The sequence below is a fragment of the Urocampus carinirostris genome, chromosome 6, assembly GCF_059441175.1.
Source record: "Urocampus carinirostris isolate Australia breed hairy pipefish chromosome 6, RoL_Ucar_1.0, whole genome shotgun sequence".
Classification (NCBI taxonomy): Eukaryota; Metazoa; Chordata; class Actinopteri; order Syngnathiformes; family Syngnathidae; genus Urocampus; species Urocampus carinirostris.
This window is the reverse complement of record NC_142354.1, coordinates 15771922-15794497: the sequence shown is the minus strand read 5'-3', so window position 1 is coordinate 15794497 and position 22576 is coordinate 15771922. Positions and strand designations below refer to the sequence as shown.

The 22576-nt window shown below is 40.8% G+C and overlaps 1 protein-coding gene and 1 long non-coding RNA gene across 3 annotated transcripts in view; both read left to right on the top strand.

The window, feature by feature from the left end:
* Positions 1-22576, top strand: part of kaznb (kazrin, periplakin interacting protein b) — a 198297-nt gene that overhangs the window by 55305 nt on the left and 120416 nt on the right. For both annotated transcript variants that reach the window (XM_088338051.1, XM_088338049.1), the window contains one exon: positions 21292-21484. In XM_088338051.1, the coding sequence (XP_088194177.1) occupies positions 21292-21484 (193 nt within the window). The remainder of the gene's footprint in view (positions 1-21291; positions 21485-22576) is intronic.
* Positions 12879-19246, top strand: LOC148363928 (uncharacterized). The gene is made up of 3 exons (XR_015850712.1): positions 12879-12940; positions 14060-14096; positions 19196-19246. It is a non-coding gene; the product is annotated as an uncharacterized LOC148363928 (long non-coding RNA).

Genomic DNA, 22576 nt, shown 5'->3' with positions numbered 1-22576 from the left:
TAATATTATGAATATAGAAAGATGAAAATAGTCAAGTCATGTTTATTTGTGACGCCCTTAATCACAAGGAGTCTCAAAGGGCTGCACAGACTACAAATTATTGCAAACTACAGACTATTATTACACCATCCCTTGATCTAAAACCTACACGAGGGCAAGGAAAAACTCAAAAACGTCAATCTAAGGAAAATGAAGAAACCTTTAGAAGGGACAGCACATGAGGTAATCCCCCCTTCCAGGCTGCAACAGATGCTGCAATAGTAAATGCACATATATTGTCAACATAAAATATAGGTCATTCAGAAGCTATAGAATAGAAGTGTGTTTTAAGCAGTTCCACTGAGGTTGCGGATTGAATATCAGTGGGCATTCCACAGCACTGGGGTCTGAATGGAGAACGCTCTCGAACCTGCGGATATCTTCTTGGCTTTTGGGATCACTAGTAGACCAACATTTTCAGAGCGAAGGCTCCAGACTGGAATATAGGGGGAAATAAAATCTGAAATATATGAGGGAGCAAGTCCATGCATGATTTGGTGTAATACAAACAGCACCTTAAAATCACATCTTAAGCTAACAGTACTTTAGGAGACCGGGAGTAGAGCCTTGCAGTAATCGAGACGGGAGGTAACAAACGCATTAATTATGATCTCTGCATCGGACTGCGACAGCATGGGAAAAATTTTAGCAATGTTGCGAAGATGGAAAAAAGCTGCTCCAGTAATATTCATAACGTTTGTTCCGAAGGACATATTAGGGTCAAATATGACACCTAAATTTTTGACTGAATCACAGCATTTAGATGGACCAAGAATTAACATTTCAGTCTTTTCAGCCTTGAGGCGCAAGAAGTTGAGTGACATCCATCTTTTTATCTCAGTCAGGCAGGCCTCCAAATTTTTTAGTGGGGCAGATTCCTCCATCGAAAGATATAGTTGAGTGTCATCTGCGTCGCAATGGAAACTGATGCTATAATTGCGAATAATATCACCTAATGGAAGCATGTAAATACTGAAAATTACGGGGCTGAGTACCAAACCCTGCGGCACACCACAGGTAACACTAAAGGGCTCAGATGTAATTTCTCCATATTCAACAGAATGCATCCGATCTGAGAGGTAGGATCTGAACCATGAGAGGACGGTTCCTGAGAGAACAAAATACAAGATTAACTCAAGATGAGTGAAGGCAAAAAGATGAAAATAAGCTTAAACACAGTTGAAAGTGACTGTAGTGCAAGAATAGTCCAAGTATGGTCCAGTTTAAAGTGTCTATAGTGGAATAGAGTGTTTGTAGTGTGCTGAACGTGTCTGTGGTCACCCGTTTAAGAGTCTGATGTCAGAGGGGTAAAAGGAGTTCTTTAGATGGTTGTCCTGCATTTCACACGCCTGTACCTCTGTCCTGAGGGCTGAAGTGTAAACAGTCCGCGTTGTGGGTGGGTGGGGTCTTTAATGATGGAAGCATCCCTCCTGTGGACTCTGCGGTGGTATATGCTCTGCAGAGAGGGCAGTGGAGTCAATTGTGTTTGACTGTGTTGTCAGAAGTAGCCTCAAGTGCCATTGTTTGGTCAATTACCATAGGTCTTTGAGTGGAATACACAATGAGAGATGGTAAACATAATTCCAGTTCATGAGGTGAAGTGTAAACAAGCACAGTCCTGAGTGCCAGCACTGAAGATCACATCAACCAACACCCAGCTGCCGTCCATAAATGCAATTGATTTCCTCAGGCGATGTTGAGTGGTTTGAGCAAGATTTCCCCAAGGATGACGAACGAGGCTGTTGTTAGTAGAACGGCGCTCTATTCTACTTTGGGATGCCTTCAATGATGTTTAACCCTGTAATAGATTTACAACCAATTTATGGACTGCCCTCTTTTCTATAAGAATTACACTGCAGCCTTTGCATTTGTGTATTCCAAAAGCCATTACCTGTAGATCATGCGATTCCAAAATATTTCAGCTTTAATATTGACAGCCCTCTCGTCTCATAACCCAGACATAAAAACGAGCACACGGTGGAAAAAAAGGCCGTTTCCCGACAAAACTCACATTGAAAGGATAATAATACCTCGATATGGCAATATTTCAAAGGAAATGAAAAATCATATTTTTGCTGTCAGGTGAAAGAAAATGTTTACATTACATTTTTTTTTCAAGGATTTGCACGTTCATACAACGTTTGCATAACATAGAAAATACATTACAATGTAAAAACAGTTTACTATGTAAACATTGCAAATTTGGGGAAAAATATTTGAAAAAATTACAAGAATGGATGGAGATTTTTTTTTTTCACAATTGCAGCGATGATAAAAACATGATCAATTGTAATGCAATTTAACATAAAGACCTTTTTTTTCTCGTTGACGCAGACACATTAGGAAGTAAAAATTTAAAGTGGGCGGGAGGAGCAGTGGTTAATTTGCATGATGCCAGACTGTTTTTCATCAAGCAGAACTAAAGACCTGGGTTGTTTGGTCAAGTCATAATTTGGACCTGTCCGAATCTTAGGCTGTTTCAATTAAAGCATTTTATTTTTATATGCTTGTTGTTATGATCCACCTTCCCTCGGAGGGAGCCAATCAGATGTGGAGCAAGACACTCCTGTCCCTAATTATCCTGACCCTTTATAATGACTGCACAGCACACGGGCTCGGTCTAGTTATTTGTCTTATGACCCCTTGTTTGTTTGTTACTTTGTTCCTTGCATTTCCTTTTTCGGTTTAGTCTTTCTAGTTTGGATATTTACGGTTAACAGATCCCTTAACTGCATTGGTCGTTGAGGCACCAATGAGGACACAACTCTGGACAGCCTACTCCACTGTTGAGGTCCCTGGCCTGTTCTCGGGTCAGGGTAGAGTTGGAACCAGTCCATTCCTTAATGTTGTCGACCCAGATTTATGGGGGTCGTCCTCACCTCCTGCCCCCTTGGACTGTGCCATGGACAATTAATTATCTTGGTCAGTCCTGAAGAATCTTATGACTTGACCATACCACTGAAGTTTCCGTCTGCGCATTTGACAACAGTTCTTCGAAGGCACCAATCTGCCCTCTGATGCTGTTGCGCACTGTTTTGTTTGTCACATGAGCTAAGTAGGAAGCCTAGAAGTTTCCAGTTACATCGCACCTCCAAGGCCTGTTTTTTTTTTCCAGTTTTGCTGTGAGAGTCCATCTTGCAGGCGTAGAGGAAGATAGAAGCAACCAGAGCTTACAGGAGTCCGATCTTTGATTTCCACTATGTTCTTGTCCCTCCAGTCTGGCAAGTGCAGTTGTGGTTTAAACTATCCTGGCCATGATTCCATTATTTAGTGTGTCTTTGGCAAGTAAAGCCTGGCGACGACCATCCCTCTCCAGACCGTTTTTTTAGGGTTGGGGTTTGGTCCACCACATGATACAGATAACACTGGTTTCCAGAAGCCTCGTGATCTGACTATGGGTTTGGATATTTTTTTGGACATGCAATTTGTTTTGTGACCCCTGGATTGTTTGTTACTTTGTTCCTAGTTTTGTTATTACATGCCATTCCATATTTTGTGGACCCCTGCCTTAGTTCCTGCTTTGGTCTACCCGCAATACCTAACATTTATCTATCACTGTTGAATCAGCAGCCAAGTTGGTTTGAACAATTTAATTGACACTTTTAACAGCAAATAAACAATGTGAGGTTTGAACAATTTTTCTCAACACTTTTAACAGCATTTAAGCGTATTCACAATTTCGTTATATCATTTTCTAACAATATGATGTTTGAACAATTTTTGTCGACATTTTTAACAGCAATTAAATACATTCACAATTTCATTATATCATATTCTAACAATATGAGGTTTTAACAATTTTTATTGACACTTTTAACAGCAGTTAACCAATGTGTAAAGGGCAATACTATTGTGCAGGGGCAGAGCTCTGTCTTCTCAGGTGGGATTTCTTCCCACCCTCCCAAGCAGCATCCTCCAGTCCTCTGCCAGGGATACTCAGATGGGTCCTCTCCCTTCTTGCTTCTACTTTCCACAACCACCTGAAAAGCTGGCCGGGCTGTTGCTGCCGGGACCCCCACAGCGGAGCTCCGGTTCCCCCCTCCGGGTGGGTGCAGACAATTCTTCTTTATGGCTGCGTCCTAGGCTTGCCGCTCGCAGATTGTATGGTATCTGGAGCCATTCGAAGCACAGCCACGGGGGGGATCTGCCTGCACCTCCTTACCAGCAGGTTTCTCAGCCAAGTATTTTCAGTAGATTGTGCTGAGGACCGATTTGCAGTACCGTAACCTCAGAGGAATGCTGATTGTGGTTTGATTATTGATTCAATTAAGGAGTCACTTCAATTGATCCAATTACAGGTTTTGTGGCTTCACAAGATAGCTGAGCATCTAAATTGGCCCCATCATGCATGTTGCTGAGAAATCCTGTTTCAGCTACAAAAGGTGAAATCTCCAAAACCTGGTTTGTTGTATTTGAAAATTCTGCATTTCATTTATTTGCTTCAGTGCTGCACTTGTGTTTTGACTTGTAAGCAGAATAATTAATTGGCCTGGATTTTAGCTAACCAGATCCAGACATTAGGATGCTATCCTGTGTCCTCTGTGATAATGAGGCAGGTTGGCCAATCTTCAAGGTCAAACAATTTGCGTAATGAATGCAAAGTTGTAGTTTGACATTTTAGGGAATGTGCCTCACTGGATTTATGACGAAGACTTGGTCTAAGAGTTCAAGATAATTTCCATTTTTCATCTGCTTATCAAGGACTAATAGCCAACCCTAGCAGCTTATTAGCCAAATTTTACGTCAAGCAAACCAGAACTTGGTTATATTAGCACAATTTGTCTCAAAGCTCGTCATTGTTTAACATTTTATTAATAGGATACATATTGTATACTGTAATACCGTTGAAGTACAGGTTTATATGTTTTGACGTAAGCTAAACTAGTGAACATGGGTCACCAATGGTATACCTGCACGCACCAGGTGGCCCCCAAATAACACCTGTGTAGCCCATTCACATATATGAAAATAGCTATCTAGCGATGAACTTTTAGATAATGGGAAATATTTATAGTGTTTTACATTGATAATGTATTTAACCTAAGTAAACCTATAATGTGCCTTTATAAACATGACGAATTCCTAAAACACATCTCTAAAATACAGTACAGTAACATGATAAGCTTCTTCCTGCCTTTTGTGCCCGTCACCAGGTGATTTTGCCAATCCAGAAAGTTTTGTTGACATGGCGGATTTTAGAAAAACTCGTCATTGAAAAAAATGTATATTCAGCAAGCTGTTTTACGCTTCTGTACATCATAGACCGCAAAGTTATTGACACACAGGGAGACAGGACAAAAGGGGGTGGGCGATTGTTCAGCCAATCAGAATGCAGAACACAATGCACAATGAAAATTCTCCCAAGTGGTGTAACCGCAAAAAGTAAACCGCTATACAGCGAGGGATTGCTGAACATCAATTACGATATATATGTACTTCCCCAGTGTGATGGATGTGTTTTCCTATTTTAACCCCACTGTTAATAACAATCTAATGATAAGGTGATAACAACATAGTGATAAGATAGCAACTATCTGATAACAATTGACGATTCCTGAAATGCATTGGAAGCTGGTATCCCTTGTCGGTAACAAAAAAGTAGCGCTTAGCTTCAAAAAGGTTGATGACCTTGATGTAACGTGAATTTTGCTGTCCAAGTACAACAGATCCCAGATTATAAAATACCCTTTTTTTAAATTAGGCACAAAACGTGTAGTGTTCCTCCCCACATGCAGATAAATTTCAAAATATTCCATGTGCCATGGATCTCGAGAAATTAATTTTCAATGTAAACAGTTTGAGTACGAGAACGAAAACAAATGGCTCGTCCCATTAAAAAACAGACAGCGATTCTAGTTTTCAGCGAAGGCATAGCGCACCATTTAGCTTGGAGTAACTGAAACTGCTTACCGTGTCGCTGAGAGACTTCAGTTGATCATCGAAGGGTAAGTTTACCTGCGATCGTGTACAGCGTGGGTTCCTTTGTTCTCTTTGCCTCAATTTAGGTATGTGATTGTGGCTTTTCCTCTCGAGTTTTTTCGGCGCTTGTCTAGCAAATAATATAATATAGTCCAGATAGCTCCCCATGAGCGTGTGGGCTCAAGAGGGCCTCCAGTTTTGTTTGGTCTAGGTTAGCCTCGTTAGCGGTCGGCTAGCTGACCAGCCTGCCGTGCTCTTCGTTTTTTCTCCTGGCTGGGTTCGACTTGGCTCGGTAGTTTTTTTCGGTCATTGGCTCATGGTTATCCTGGCTGCTTACTGCATGTTTTCGGTCAGTAATTTTTTTCTCAACGATCGGTTTGTCCTCTTAGCCTGCGGTGTCCCGGCTCGTTCAGCCCTTGTTAGCTCTCTGTGCGTGTTTTATTTGCCAGTTAGCCCTATTTTGGCTGCTCGCCATTTTTGTGCCTTTACTGCACCCACCTGCGACAGTACGCCTAGGAATCCTCCACAAAAACTACCAAAACTTGGCTTAAAACACTCAAAACGTTTTTGACTTGAAAACACATAAACCTATTGGTTAACTGGCTTGCTAGGGTGCTGGTGTGCTACAGATGAGGTCAAAGCTGAGAAAGTCAAAGACGACACAGACTGTCTTCATAATGCATTATCTCGGAAAATAATTGGAATATTCCAATGACATACGTATGTTATGTAAAAACATGTCCTATTTTCTCGCATTTTTTATGTTTTAGAATTTAGGAATCCCTTTTAGGATGATGGCTCAGGAGAATCAATTTTGTACATCTATATTTTTAAGGGTAGTTTTATCGTCTGACATTGATTCTGGACACTACACCGTGAATTCTTAAGTGGACATTGTAGTCTTAGCGAGGGTTGCCTTTTGGATGTGACAAAGAGACACTGCTGTTGGAGTGTATTGACATGAAGTTCATCACCTTCCACGCGTATGTCATGTCAAAAGTATCGATTTGGTGCTACCCGTAAAATAAAGTGCTTGGATGCTGTTAGGGGGCAAAACAAGCTAAGATGGAGATTCGGCTGACTGACAAAAAGCTGATTGCGGGTAGAAAAGACTGTGTTTACCCAGTAGTGGCAAGTTCAGCACTCTCTCTTGCTGATGCCGATGCACACTGTTAAAACTGCCAAATGTGTTCCGGGATTAATTGATGTGCATTGTTTTGATGTGGAGTATGAAAAGGGATATTTAAATGAATTTTTAATCATATAAAAATGCTAGCTGAAATAAAACAAACCATAAATGTGAACAATGTGGAGACTCTGGTGTATTGCATTGAGAGTATATTGGCCTGAAGAGGGATGGGGGCCACCAGGCACAAGGCACACCAGAGGAAACGGGGCCCTACGACCCTTCAATAATATGTGATGGGGTGAGTGCTGATAAGCTATGCTTCTGCTAACTCCTTTCTGAATATATATTTCTCTTCCTTATTTTCTGGTAGTGTAGCTTCCCCTTTTTTATTTATACATGTTTTTTTCTGTCAACATCAAAGAAGCCTTGCTTTGCTATATTTTATATTCAGAATAAAAACAGATTTTAAGATAATGTTTTTATTTAATCTAATTTTGAGGGGGATAATCGCACTGTGTTTTCAGAAAATTCAATAAATACGAATTATATGACAGTAGAGATGAATATTTTCACACTATTCTTAACATTTAGAATATGTAATCGAAATTTCTATCCATCTATCTATCTATCTATCTATCTATCTATCTATCTATCTATCTATCTATCTATCTATCTATCTATCTATCTATCTATCTATCTATCTATCTATCTATCTATCTATCTATCTATCTATCTATCTATCTATCTATCTATCTATCTATCTATCTATCTATCTATCTATCTATCTATCTATCTATCTATCTATCTATCTATCTATCTATCTATCTATCTATCTATCTATCTATCTATCTATCTATCTATCTATCTATCCATCTATCTATCTATCTATCTATCTATCTATCTATCTATCTATCTATCTATAATTAAATGCTAAGAATTAAAACTTAAGTCACCATATAATATCAGTTCCAGCATTGAAGAACCGCTCATTTTCCACCAGAACAAGAAAACAAGTTAAATATATTGTAAAATAATCAACGACAGACAATAGCATGAGCATCTAGCGGGTGGAATAGCGAAACAAGAGCGCCATGCAGCCATCCCCATTTTTTCCTCCCCACGTGACGCTCTGTCTGACCAAGGTACGCAAGAAAAGATAATGCAACAAACTTTTCTTGGTGTTTTGGGGTATAAACATTATTTTGACACACTATGAAAGTATTCCTGTCATTTGAAATGAGATGACTACTTCAAAACCAGGATTACTGATCAGTACTTTCATTCCTGCTACAGAATTTCTCCACCCCCTCGCCCTCGCTAACCCGTGAGTTCTTGTGTCGACAATATCCTTTGTTCTTTCTTTCGATTTAATTTTTCTTGATGTAAGATAAATAATAGTTTGTTAAAATAAAACCATGTTGCAATATCTGTCTGAATTGGTAATAATTAATTAATTCCTGGACTTCAGCTCAGCCTTCAACACCATTATCCCGGAGATCCTGGTGGAGAAACTTGCACACCTAGGACTCTCTCCCTCCATCTGCCACTGGATAATGGACTTCCTCTCCAACCGCCCACAGTCGGTGAAACTCGGTACCCACGTCTCTCCCACCCTAACACTGAACACTGGCTCCCCCCAAGGTTGTGCACTGAGCCCCCTGCTTTTCACCCTCTACAGCTCCGACTGCTCACCGACCCACCCCACAAACACTATTATTAAGTTTGCTGACGATACCACCTTGATCGGCCTCATCTCTGAAGGGGACGAGGCGGCATACAGGGATGAGGTTGAGTCACTTTCAACGTGGTGCTCGGAAAACCACCTCATATTGAACACAACAAAAACAAAAGAACTGATTCTGGATTTCAGAAGGAATGGCAGGAATCCAGCACCACTCATCATAAAAGGAGACTGCGTAGAGAGAGTCCACTCGTTCAAATTTCTGGGCGTGCACATCTCCGACGACCTCTCCTGGTCTGCAAACACCAGAGCGGTGGTAGGGAAGGCCCAGCAGCGACTGCACTTCCTGAGATTGCTCAGGAAAAATAACCTAAAACAGCAGCTGCAGGTGTCTTTCTACAAAGCCACAGTGGAGAGCATCCTAACATACTGCATCACGGTGTGGTATGCGGGGTGCACAGCAGCAGACAGGAAAAAGCTCCAGAGGATCATAAAAACAGCCCAGAGAATCGTCGGCTGCTCTCTGCCCAGTCTGGAGGACATTGCCTGCTCTCGCTACCTCAGCAGAGCAGAAAACATCGTCAAGGACTTTTCTCACCCCGGCCACCATCTCTTCGACCTGCTGCCTTCCGGCAAGCGCTACAGGTCACACAAAGCAAAAACGAACAGACTCAGAGACAGTTTCTTCCCCACAGCCATTACCACCCTAAACAGACACCGCACAAACAACTGAAAACTGTTGCAAAAAAAAAAAAAAAAAATACCTCACACGTATGTAAAATGGTACTCACGTACATGCTGTCTGCACTATGTTTGTTCACTGCTCAACAGACACCGCACAAAAACTGAAAACTCGTGCCAACACTACCTCATACGAATATAATGTTACTCAAGTCTTGTTCTTGCACATGTCGACTGCACTACGTTTAATGCTCAAATTGCACAATGTCTGACCATTTCCTTTTTTTGCACTATGATGTCTATGCTTGCACCAATGTATATGCGGACTATTTTTGCACCATGATGACTTTGCACCAAATGCAATATTGCACAACCGTTACGATACAACGTTATCACGACAACCCTGTATGTAACATCCCACATGCTGACATTGCTGTGTAAATACCATGTAAATTATAACTATAGCCTTATTCCCCTTGTTTTACAACATTATCTTCTCTGTTCCTTTATCTTCTTGCTCATACCCTCACTATGTGTAAAACTGGAGTGTCATGCCCAATTTCGTTGTCACAATATGTTAGCCCATTTGTAACAATGACAATAAAGGTATATTCTATTCTATTCTATTCTATTCTATTCTATTCTAATTAAATTCCAAATAAATATAATCTAAAACAACTTTCTCCACACATTTTATTGTACTTCAGTTTTGCTGACATGTCACAAGCACAGTTTGGAAAGAACAGTTTAGGTTTGCTAAAAAAAAACTTAAAAACTCTTCCCTCTTTACTGTTTTTCTTTGTCAATATATAATGTTACAATGTTGGAAACCGCGGCTTATATTCATGTGCGGCCTATGTAAGCAAAACCCCCTTTATATTCCATGTCCGATTCGTCAAAACCAAAATAGGTCGAAACAAGTGATGTACCGCCCTCCTTCGGTGAAAACTTCGGTTCTTTCTCGTTCATTGACTCTGGGACTATGTTTACGGAGTCCGCCATGACACTCAATGAGCTATCACGGTGGGTGTGGCATAGCGTGGTGCTTGCAAACATTGAATCGCGTTTATTGGCTTGTGCTATTATCAAAACTTGCCTCTGATTTGTCGGCGCTTTTAAAACTCGAACAATAACAATTGTGGTTGGCCAAAACGCCATCACTCACTACAAAACCTTGAAAAAAAAGCAGTGCTTTGCGGTTTCACAACCGCACTACGTTCAAATTTCTGGCTTTAGACTGCCGGCCCCCTACCACCTCTCTATCGCCTTTTTATTCCTCATCACCCCCCCAGATCTTTCCACCGCTCCCAGCGGGGCAGTACCGCCCACTTTGGGAACCACTGGTGTACTGTGTCCTAGCATACTGGTTTTTATATCTTCTAGACATTGAAGGTTGAGAGTAACGCATATTCAATTCTCTGTTTATTCTGCAGAATTGACAATAAAGCTGACTTTGACTTTGACTAAGTGTGTATTATAATAGGGTGCCACTTATAGTCTGGAATTTACGTTATATAGACCGAGTAAACAGGTCTCTGTGCAATCTCATATACTGTAATTCTGTAATATTTAAAGCAAAGTCTTATCGAATCTGAAACTAGTTGAGCTTGGCAGCATGTCACTTTTTAGTGGGTGGAAACCGAAAGCTTCCCCATAGCGGGTGAGTCGATATTCAATTAAGCCGAGCAGACGCTCGTTGTGGCTGTTTATCAATAGCTTTCGTTACCGCCACCTTCGCATAGGCTTGATTAATCTCTCGACTTTAACAAGATGCCACCGCGTGTGTGGAAAGCCAGCGGAGGAGTCGACGCACGATTTTGCGTGAAGACCAATGTTGATGTAATGGCGTGTTCCCAAAGTGCCTGTAAGCTCAGCGATGCGTATCTGGGGCAGGCTGTGACCTTTCACCCGCTGCGATCGTTTACTTCCTAACATTCCGATGCGAGGAAGGGAGGCGGGATTGCCTCACGTGTCTCCCGTTCGACTTGTTTGCCGGGAAATAGCAACATCAGAGTTTGAAGCAGGACACCGGGGACCTCGGTGGTAGTCCATTGTGTCCCGCATCACTAAACGGAGAGCGACTGTCTAGACTTTGATAATGATCCCATCACGTGGGATGCATTAGACATGCTAATTGATCCACCAGCGCTGAAGCTGAAGCAACAATGTTTGTTTTTTTTAAATATTCCCTTATTGTTGCTATGGACATGTAGCTTGAAACTCCAAAATATCTTCCAAAGAGTATATAGTTTACAAGGCAGTTCATAATGATACGGCTTTGTATCGACCCTTAGCACACACACGCGACGTGATCACGTGACGACACCGTGATGGACGCCAGTTAACTGGCTAAACAGTGGGTGTGGCCAGTAAACAGTACACAACAACAACAAAAACAGCTAGACTGTTCAACAGCCTTGGCAATGACGAGTCAAACGAATATTGTGCAGCTGTCGGATGAGGTGGCTCACCTTGTCTGAAAGCACAAAGAGCGCTATTTAGAGAAACTGAGGATACCGACTTATGTAGTCTTTCTCTTAACATATTCACGCATCTGACCAATTGGTCCAGTCTACCTGACTTCAGTCCTCACGATCTGTACCACTATATTGTAAGTGGAGTATCCCCATACAGCAATATTGATCTATAGTCTGAATGCTAACCAGTTCTCCATTGCTGGTACGCTTTAATGTGCTTCGTTTTGGCATCAAATGCACTGCATGAAATGTTCCCCTCCTACTAAAACGACTTTGTATCTAAATTTTTGGGGAATGTAATGGAACAGTAAAGCATGTGCCATTTGTACCTTGTATAAAAATAACTTTTGAGCTGTTGAAGATATTTACATTGGGAAAAGACGTTTTATCTTCTGAACATTCAATTTCCATTTTACCCATCTATGATTTGACAGTTCATTTTGGCGTAATAAGTTTTATGGTAGAAAACAACAGTTTTAGTACATGTTATCTTCGGAAGATTGCTGTTCTGAATTGCTGGTTAATTGCAATGCAAGCAGTAGTAAGAAATGACAACAGTAAGCCACTTACATTAGCTAGTTAGCACTAGCTAACTTATCATATTGAGTGTATTTGACTGGACTCGTACCTACTTAACATTAAATTGCTCGGAAATACATCGAACGCACCTTGTTGAAAATGCTCCCTGCAAATCCTGGAATAATTTTAGGGCTCTGAGTCCCTCCGTTTGATTTGCAGGTAAACATCGGCGTCTTCTGTTTTCATTAAAACACTGACGACAATATTCCAAATCGGGCCCAGCACCTTGTTGGTTGGCACAGCCCACCGTTCAGCAATAAATTACCATCTTAAAAAGTCGTGGTTATGGTTATTCTGTTATGGTTTTTGATAAATGTTTTAAACTCAACTGCTCATTCCAATGCTTTCCACTAGGGTGCTTCCGTCCGTCATGGCTCTCATTCTACCAGGAAAGTCAACAACACGTGCAAAGGGTCCATATTAGCCAACTGAAAGGTATGACGGACATTTTGACATGAGGGTGGTCCAGGTATCACAAAGAAATATTTAGGGGAGAAAACAATGGGATTAAAATAGAATTAAATATACAGTCAGTCCTTGTTTTTAGCTGGGTTTAGGTTCCGAAATTGACTTGTGATACACGAAATCCGTGAAGTAGAAACCTTTATTTTTTGCAATTATTATACAGTTGTTTTATTGTTTTTTTTGGGCTTTTCATTTAAAAACATCACAAAAAATCCTTACCGTTAATTATGAAATGAAATAACTATTTGCCCAAAGAACAGCTGTAAAATATATCTATACAATAGATAAACATGAGTCAAAGGGAGTAGGCTGAAGCAGAAGCTTTTAAGTTCTTACCCAATTAAATACTGTATTAAACACAGAAAACAGTGAACAATAATTTTGGACGTACTCAACCATTTGTTTGACAAAAAAAAAATATTATCTAAACGTTTTTATTGATATTTTATTTTACAAATAACTACAGTAGCTTGAATAATAATAAACGGGGGGACTGTTTAACCAATCAGAATGCAGAGAAGGACTTTATGGCTAGGGATTATTGTATACTCTAACTGTCTAAAACAATGAAAAACACAATGAAATATAGAATTCAATAGGTAAAACAATTAAGACAAACATAATAAAAGTCATATATCAATGACGAGCAGTCATAGGAGACAAGTGAAGCTATACCTCACCAGTTATTACGGAAATCTAAAAATTGAACTACTTACGACCATTTGATTTATGAGAAACGGTAGATACGAACATTTTTTTCGGGATGTCGATAAATATCTGAACGTTGCTGTATGTTAGATTTTGTATTGTGAGCACCTTTTTCCAAGTAAAGGACAAAACTTTAGTGCTTCTTTTCCGCCGGTACCGGCGTGTGGTGGCGCTGTGAGAGGTCACCCAGCTTTCATCCCGAAGAGGAAATCCGCTTCCTCTTCCTAGTTTTTGTGTAAACATACAGTGCTACGTGTACTAATCTCCAATGAGCTCATTTCAAAATGAAAAGTGGAAAATGAAAGTGGAATAAGAAAGCTTGATGCGGTTGAGAAAAGGGTTGAATCGCCTTTTTTTTTTTTTTACCCCTTTTTACCACAGAGGAAGTTGCCTAACTGTTGAAGCTCATCTTCCAAGAGTAAGTTAAACTTCACTTTATCTTTCTTTATAGAGCTTATTATTTTATGAACAAAACAATACAGGTTACTTATACAAGCCTCAAACATACTTTTATAAACCTTAAACATGCAAAATATAGCACTGAAGCAACTTACGAACAAATTCAACCTACGAATGATCGTCCGGAACGTATCTTGCTCGAAATTAGGGCAGCGTCGTGTATTCGTTAAATTAATTCAGTGTTAAGGTTCTTTCTCATTACAATTCACAATTTTTTAAATCTAATGTTTCAAAATCACTTACTATGTAACATAATGGTCTGCTGAGCGTCTGAAAATGCAGAGTGAAGCACTCAGTTCTCTTGCCTCATGGTAGAGGGCGATAGTGAACACAAAGATTTTGGCCTCAGCCCCAAACAATAGAATTACTGAAATATTAGCAAGCTAACAGCGAGTCAAGCTAACCAGCGATTGATTTATTTATTTTGTAAATCTTTTAATTTTTTACCATAATGGTTGATTATCTATCTTCCGACGCTTTTGTTCAAAAGGAGCGGCGCATCGAAATCATTTATAATTTAAGGTTAGACAATAAAATAATGGTACAGTTTATATATTTGTCTTCTTTATTCTGCCAATCAAATTATAAGTAAGATGTAGGGTTATTTATTTAAAAATCTGACTGTGCCTCAGCAGACACGACCCTCACCACATGTCACTGTTGTATATAAAAAATTACACTTACACAAATGCTATCTTGAGAACGGCACATGGAAAGAGATTGCACAAGTGTCGTAATAAACGAAAAAAGGATCGTAATTGTCTGCAATTTCCCAGAGCCCGATTAAGCCTTTAAGATGAATATCCCAGTTAAGTGCCTCACCTCCCTTTTTCCCATCACACTTAACAGGCTGTCAGATCTCATTAGTTCTGGTTGCGCTTACCAAAGATCTTCCAACATCCCCAATACTTTGAGTCATTAACATGCTAGACAAGTGTTGACACCTGACACAGGTGATGGAGCCTCGGGGGAGGCTGAACGGATTGCGTCAGGCCATTCGTACTTTATCACAGCCAGGGACTGTGCTGCTTTCAAAGTAAGACATGCACGTGATACTTGTGGGAGTCTCTTACCACCAGGAAGACCAGAATTTGCACATCTCCATCATAACCTTAGGACTGTGGGATCTCATCTCATCTCATCTCATTAGCTGCACCGCTTATCCTCAGTGGGGTCGCGGGGGTGCTGGAGCACATCCCAGCAATCATCGGGCAGTGGGCAGGGGACACCCTGAACTGGTTGTCAGCCAATTGCAGGGCAGGACTGTGGGATGAATACCGTACATTTCGGACCACAGAGCACCCTTGATTAAAAGCCTCATGCACAAATTGAAGGAAGGAACTCCAACTTTGTTTTGTACAAGACGCGCCGGATTTTACACCACAGGCCTAAACAGCCATAAAAATGGGCTCATTGACGTCAATTTCTTCCATTTGAAAAAAAGCGGATATACAGTATGTCTAGTAAAGATAAGTAACATTTGTTTGCGGACTCCGCAGCAGTCAATCTCAATTAACTAGCGCAGCAGTCAATAATGATTAAATTGGCATTCACATATAAGTAGTAGTACAGTGGGACCTCGGTTATCGCGGTTAATGGGGACCAAAACCACCCGTGAAAAGTGAAAATCCGCGAAGTAGCGGCACCCCTTAAAAAAAAATATATATATATATATATATATATATATTTGTTTTATTTTTTAAAAATGTTTTTATTATTATTATTTTTTAGACCAGGTTAATGGGGACCAAAACCACCCGCGAAAAGTGAAAATCTGCGAAGTAGCGACGCCCCTTCTAAAATGCTTGAAAAAAAAAAATAATATATATATATATATATATATATATATATATATATATATATATATATATATATATATTTTATTTTTTATTTTTTTTATTTTTATTTTATTCTATCATTATTATTTTTTACACCTGCGAAGCTCTGTACCCGCGAACGGGAAACCACGAAGTAGCGACGCCCCTTCAAAAATGCTTTAAAAATAAATAAATAAATAAATAAATAAAATAAAAATAATAATAAAATATATATATATATATATATATATATATATATATATATTTATATATTTATATATATATTTTTAACTTATCTTATTTTATTATTATTATTTTTTAGGCCCGCGAAGTTCTGAACCTGTGAACGTCGAACCGTGAAGTAGCGACGCCCCTTCAAAAATGCTTAAAAAAACAAAAGAAAATCATTTTATTTTATTATTATTATTTTTTAGGCCCACGAAGCTCTGAACCCGCGAACGTCGAACCGTGAAGTAGCGTGGTCCCACTGTATACTGTTTACTGATAGAAAAAATATTATACCTTTTTCCATAATAAAAAGGTATAATATTTTTCCTATCGTGCACCTCCCCTTCGTTAGTTATGAAGGCTTCTGTAAGGAACATAGGGGGGAATTAAATCTGAAAGATATGAGGGAGGAAGTCCATGAACCAATTTGTTTAATCGCCACTACAATTTTTTTTACAGGAATATCACAATGACGCAGAACTGGTGCACAGGCATCTTAGCTGTCCTTAGGGGTTACCCTCGTACCATTGGAGACCCCTGGTTTGAAATGTAGAAAAAAATATCACAGTAGTATTTACAGTATTCAAGGACCTTAGCGATGCATCACAGCTGTTGCATTGTCAAAGATTGTAAATGAAGCTTCGAAGGACGACTCGCAAAAAAACGACTGTCCATCCATCAGTCTGTTTGTTTGCCTCATCTGATGGAACTTCCTGTCCGCGCATCAGACGGATGGCGATACTTTTTGTAATGTCATCCGTCTCACTGTTTTCTATTGCGCCTCAATGGGCCCCATTCACTCTTTCGGTTAAAAACTTTCCCCCTTGGGCGCCCTCAGCCCCCTCTCTTCCCTCTCCCACCGACATTGGAGGGGTTTCGGATAGGAAGGGGGGTGTTTTTCCCAAGACAAAAGATGAATATATAATGGAATGAACTGGAGTCGAAATGGTGGGAGTGGGTGGGAGAAACCGTAAAGACAGCGAGGCGTGCTCGACAAAGAGGAAAAAAAATGTTCTTCCCACAGAGCTAACCAGTAACAGACAAATGTGTGGGGACGTAGAACACCCTCATTCCACATAAACATGCGCCATAAGCCAATGAAGACAAAAAAAGAGCTTTTTAAAATAATAACAGAGGAATATACTGTATTTAGTAAGTGTGAGCCAAACTATCTGTGATAGAATTTGGTAGACCTTTTAAAATGAAGGAACATAGGACACAAACACGCTGAAGGTTTATGACATTTAAAGTGTTACAAACCTTCAGCGTTTTCAGCAATTTGTGTTTGTTCAATTTTACAAAAATGACCAGAGATAGCTTCCGAACACCATTTTGAAAGGTTTCCAAGAGACAGTGTGTAATATTTGGTGCCTCATAGCTGTAATAATTTCCATCATCCATTCATCATCTGCACCGCTTATCCTCATCAGGTTCGCGGGGTGCTGGAGCCCATCCCAAATCGACTAGCATTATAGCGGGAAACTTTCTTTTTGTGCTAGTAATTTCCAGACATTCAGCGGTCGAAAACTTCCATAATCTCCGACGCTTCCCCCCTCCTTTTTTCAATCATTGATTGCCTGTGTTAATGACTTGTGGGTATTATTTCAAAAGGCCTGGTTCATTGATTCACATTTATTGGGATTAGTAATTACTATCAGAACTGAAAGTAATAACGAAATTTTTTATCTTTTTTTAATCAATCCATCCATCCATTATCTGCACCGTTATCCTTAGTAGGGTCGCGGGGGTGCTGGAGGCCATCCCAGCTGTCTTCGGGGCAGTGGGCAGGCGACACCCTGAATTGGTTACCATCCAGTCGCAGGGCACACAGAGACAAACAATTTACAATTCAACTAGGGACAATTTGGACAAGCCAATTAACCTGCCATGCATGTTTTTGGAATGTGGGAGGAACCCAGAGTGCCTGGGGAAAACCCACAGAAGCACGGAGAGAACATGCCAACTCCGCACACGAAGGCCGGTTGCTGGATCTGAACCCATTACCTCAGAATGTAGATGTAAACGTTCTACATTTATATATCACTTTTCAAGTCAATGAAGACCTTTCAAAGCGCTTTACAATGGACTTCACACTAACTAACCAATAGCAGCATCAGCCATGCAAGGCAACTACTTGCTATTGAGGGCAATAGGAATTCAGTGTCTTGGCCAAGGACACTTCGACATATAACACGGAGGAGCTGGGAATCGAGCATGCGACCTCTTGATCCCAAGATGAGCAATCTACCACCGGAGCCAATGTCCCCTGACGCTGGTGCGTTAACCAGTCAGTTGCCATGCCGCCTGGTAAAAACTTAAGTAAAAATAAACAGAATTGATTTTGAAGATAAGATAAGATAAGAACTTCAGGGAGAGGTGCTCAAAACAAGGACAATAGTAGCTCAGGAGGCAGGCGTTCGATCAAGAGGTCGCAGGTTGGCTTCCCGGCTCTTCTGTGTTATATGTCCAAGTGTCCTTGGGCAAAACACTGAATCCTTAATGCTGACTAGCAGTTAGTTGCCTTGCATGGCTGACGCTGCTATCGTTATGTGAGTGTGTGTGTGAATGGGTAAGTGTGAAGCACATTAGAAAGCGCTTTGGGAGGTCTTCATTGAGTTTAAAAGCAATATAAAAGCAGGAAATTTACATACCAAACAAACAAGTGGGTACATCTAACAAAATGCCAGGAACCAGGAACAAAAACAAAAACCTGGAATTGGAAAATGGAAGCAGCAAAGTGACAACGGAATCAGATATAAACAAACCTGGCGTGATGGTAAAAAGGACACAAGGTGAATGACTAGAGAACTAAAAAAATGACAATGAGCCAACAGAGATTGCAGAACAAAAATGTCCTTTTACAGTCCTGTTCAAAACACCAGTTGGGGCCCTCTAGTGGTTGGAGGTATACCAGATCCTAACATATTGTAATACTTGAGGCGGCACATGTGCAAAAAAATCAGATATATATTGGATGGTGTCTGGTGTGAAAAAAAAAACGTTTTTCCTGCAGTGTGAACTTACCCTCTCACGAAGACAATGATCCAGAGGAGCGGTTATTGACAGCATCAATCAACAGTGCGTCCGCTTGCTGTGGAAAGCATCAGGCTTTTTTTAACAAAAAGACATCCTGATAAAGCCAAAAAAGGGACAGCTAATTGAAATGTTTGATGAAAACATTTTAAAAACAGTCAGCGTTCCACACAGACGAAACAATCTCTGGATTGTATTCTATGAATCCAGCGGCACAGTGAACGGAAAAGCATGCCAAGTGTATTACATGTACACTAATTAAATGTAATCATTTTCATTCATTTGTTGTTGTTGTTTAAATTGTTCTTGGTTAACAAAGCTTTTTACTGTACAGTAACTTCACATTTTGCGCTTATTTATCCTTACTTCATGTTTTATGTTTACTATTCGGTATATGTATCAACATTGACTGCACTTTAGTGTATCTCCAGGGCAGTTACCATTGATTTAATGGGGTTTTGATTGCATTTGATGACCCAGGGAGGCAATAATCCCGTTTCCATTCATTTCAACAACCCTTAGATTGTTTTGATTCGGAGTAGTACACTGCCCATACCTACCCTAGGTGACAGCATAAACGAGCCTATCGCAGTCGGTCACGGCAACAGTCACACACGCCCTATCCGCCCAGTGCAGCACTTACTCTGCGCTCCCTCCGACCACAAAAAATACGCGTTTATCAATGACAATAACTTACCCGTCAACCTGTACGTTTTTGCCGTACACAGTACGTTTATTATGCATTTTAAGACGTGTACGACGTACAAGAAAATCTGTACAGAAAAACGCAATTTTTTTCAATTATGGGTACAATCCGGTATACACCGACTATTACGGAACGGCAAATCAATCAAGTCAAACGAGTTTGCCGCGGTAGCCTATATCTCGCTATGGTTTTTTTTGTTGCAAACGAAGCGAGCGTTTTGATGCTACTGTGCATGTGTATGCCGCCTGGGGATTTCCCATCATGCATCATTCATCATTAAATTTTATGTGGAAGTTGTGTAGTAAAAGGAAGTCCGTCTTGTTTTAGAGAACCGTCTTTTTTGGCTCAACTCATTAAAGATCGCCGGCTCTCAAACGGTTTACTTGCTTTTATGCATTTTATTACAAATTATTATGTTGTATAAAGAAGATAAGAAAAAAGGAAGTATAAAAGGAGAAAATGAAAAAAAGACAGGTTTGTGGTTATCTCTTTAATCAGTATATTACCAACAACATTTTAATGCAGAAAATGAATTAATAATTTGAATAAGAAAATGTATTATTCTTCTTAATCATATTTGCATGTATTTTTTCCTTCTACAGTGAACGTCCAAGCTACTTCCTTTTTGAACTTTTTTTTATAATAAACCTCATTCATGTTGAGCAACTCAGTATCCCACAACAAAATTTCAATTAACAATATAACACAGAACTACATAAATAAACACGTTTGAAAAAAAAATGGTTTAAGATTATTTTGTATTTTGTAAGGGAAAATACAACATTTTGTAAGGGCATGGAGCCCTGGAGGTTGACAGGTATGCAATGACAATAAAGACGATTCCAATAAAAATCCGCGAAGGGGTGAATCAGCGATAACCGAAGCGCGAAGTAGCGAGGGGTCTCCACAGTTAGGTGTTCAAAGCTGCCACACAATCTTAATGACCACTGATAGAACAGTCAAGTTTTCATGAGAAAAAAACAAAATGTGTGAAACAATCTTGCATTTCTCACTTCACTGACGTGAAAAGAATCTCTCCCTCTCTCACTCGCTCTACTGTCCCCCCACTAGTCCTGCGGTACATGGTACAGTCCGCTCAAAGGCTGCATGTCATCTCACTCCCTCCTTGACCGAGAGCGGCAGCTCACAGAACCCTCTCCTCCTTCTCCTTCCCGGTTTGTCCTTCACCCTCACTTTCCAGCGATGCAGTAGCGGCTAAACGTTCCCTCTCCCTCCGCCGGCGGCTCCGCTTTCTTTTGAGTAACCCACAGAGAGGCGGGAGGGGCGCAGGTGGAGGACTGGGCGGGCTACGCCATCCTCTTATCAACTTTTACCAACATGCCGCTCCTCTGTGCCGATGCGCCCCCCAGGGGAACATCCTGAAAATGATGGAGGACAACAAGCATCTGGCCCGCCGCATGGACGGGGGCCAGGAAGTCAGCCACCTTCGCTCGGAGTTGACGGCCACCAACTGCAGGCTGGCCGGAATGGGGGCTGGCGGAACCCCCGCCTTGGAGAACCACCGGCAGCACAAACACAACGCCGACAGCCTCCGTTATCGAGGTGAGCGCCGTAACGTGTGTCTGTCATTGCCGGTGTCGTTCGGCTTCATTTTGTGGGAAAGGTCTGCTGCTGCTTCTAGGCTTGCGTCCCTTCGGAATCCTAAATAGTTGATGGAAGTTGAGCCAAAGTTGGCTGGTCTGAATTGATGTAGATAGAGCAAGATGTCCTGGCTGTAGAGTGATGCAGATGAATTTCACCGAACGCAACAGGTGAACTTCTTTCAGTGAAGTGCAAAATTCTGAGCTAATGTCGCTTTTCCACTGCAACCTCCTGCTCGACTTGATACGGCTAGGTGGTGCATCCAAATTGCACCCATCCAGCCATTTATTATCTGCACCGCTTATCCTCAGTAGGGTCGCGGGAGTGCTGAAGCCCATCCCAGCTATCTTCAGGCACAGACTACTCACTCATTCACACCAAGGGACAATCCAGACCTGACATGCATGATTTTGGAATGTGGAAGCAAACCAGAGTGCCCGGGAGAAACCCATGCAAGCATGGGATGAACATACAAACTCCGCGCTGGAAGGCTGGTAGCTGGATTTGATCCCATGACCTCAGATGTGAGCTGCGGACACGCTAACCATTCAGCTACTGTGCCGCCTCCAAATTGCCCCAAAATATCTAAAATCATGCGACAGTGAGTGAATTAACCTTGGAATAATATGACCCCTGGACAGGGGCAATTTTAGATTGAGAGTTATAGGCGTGCTGACCACCCAGAGTGCCTGGCTGGTGATTGTCATTTTTCTTGATTTTACATTCAGTGACTTTGGATTATCAGTAGTGTCCCTTCCCATTTGTGAACATCACATAACACATCAACCTGATCCACTGGGTAGCGCTGACAACCATATACAGATACATTAGGACAGGGTTCTCTAATTTATCTCAAGCTAAGAATGACTTCTTGTTCCAAATTAGAGAAAAGGGCACCGAGTTTGATATGCATTTCTAAAATAAAAATGCGTCATATTATTACTATATTGTCACCAGGGTAAATATTGGATTTACAGACGCTGACCTACTTACAAACGATCGTTCGCAAGTTGAATTTGTTAGTAAGTGGCTTCAGTGCTAAATTTTGTATTG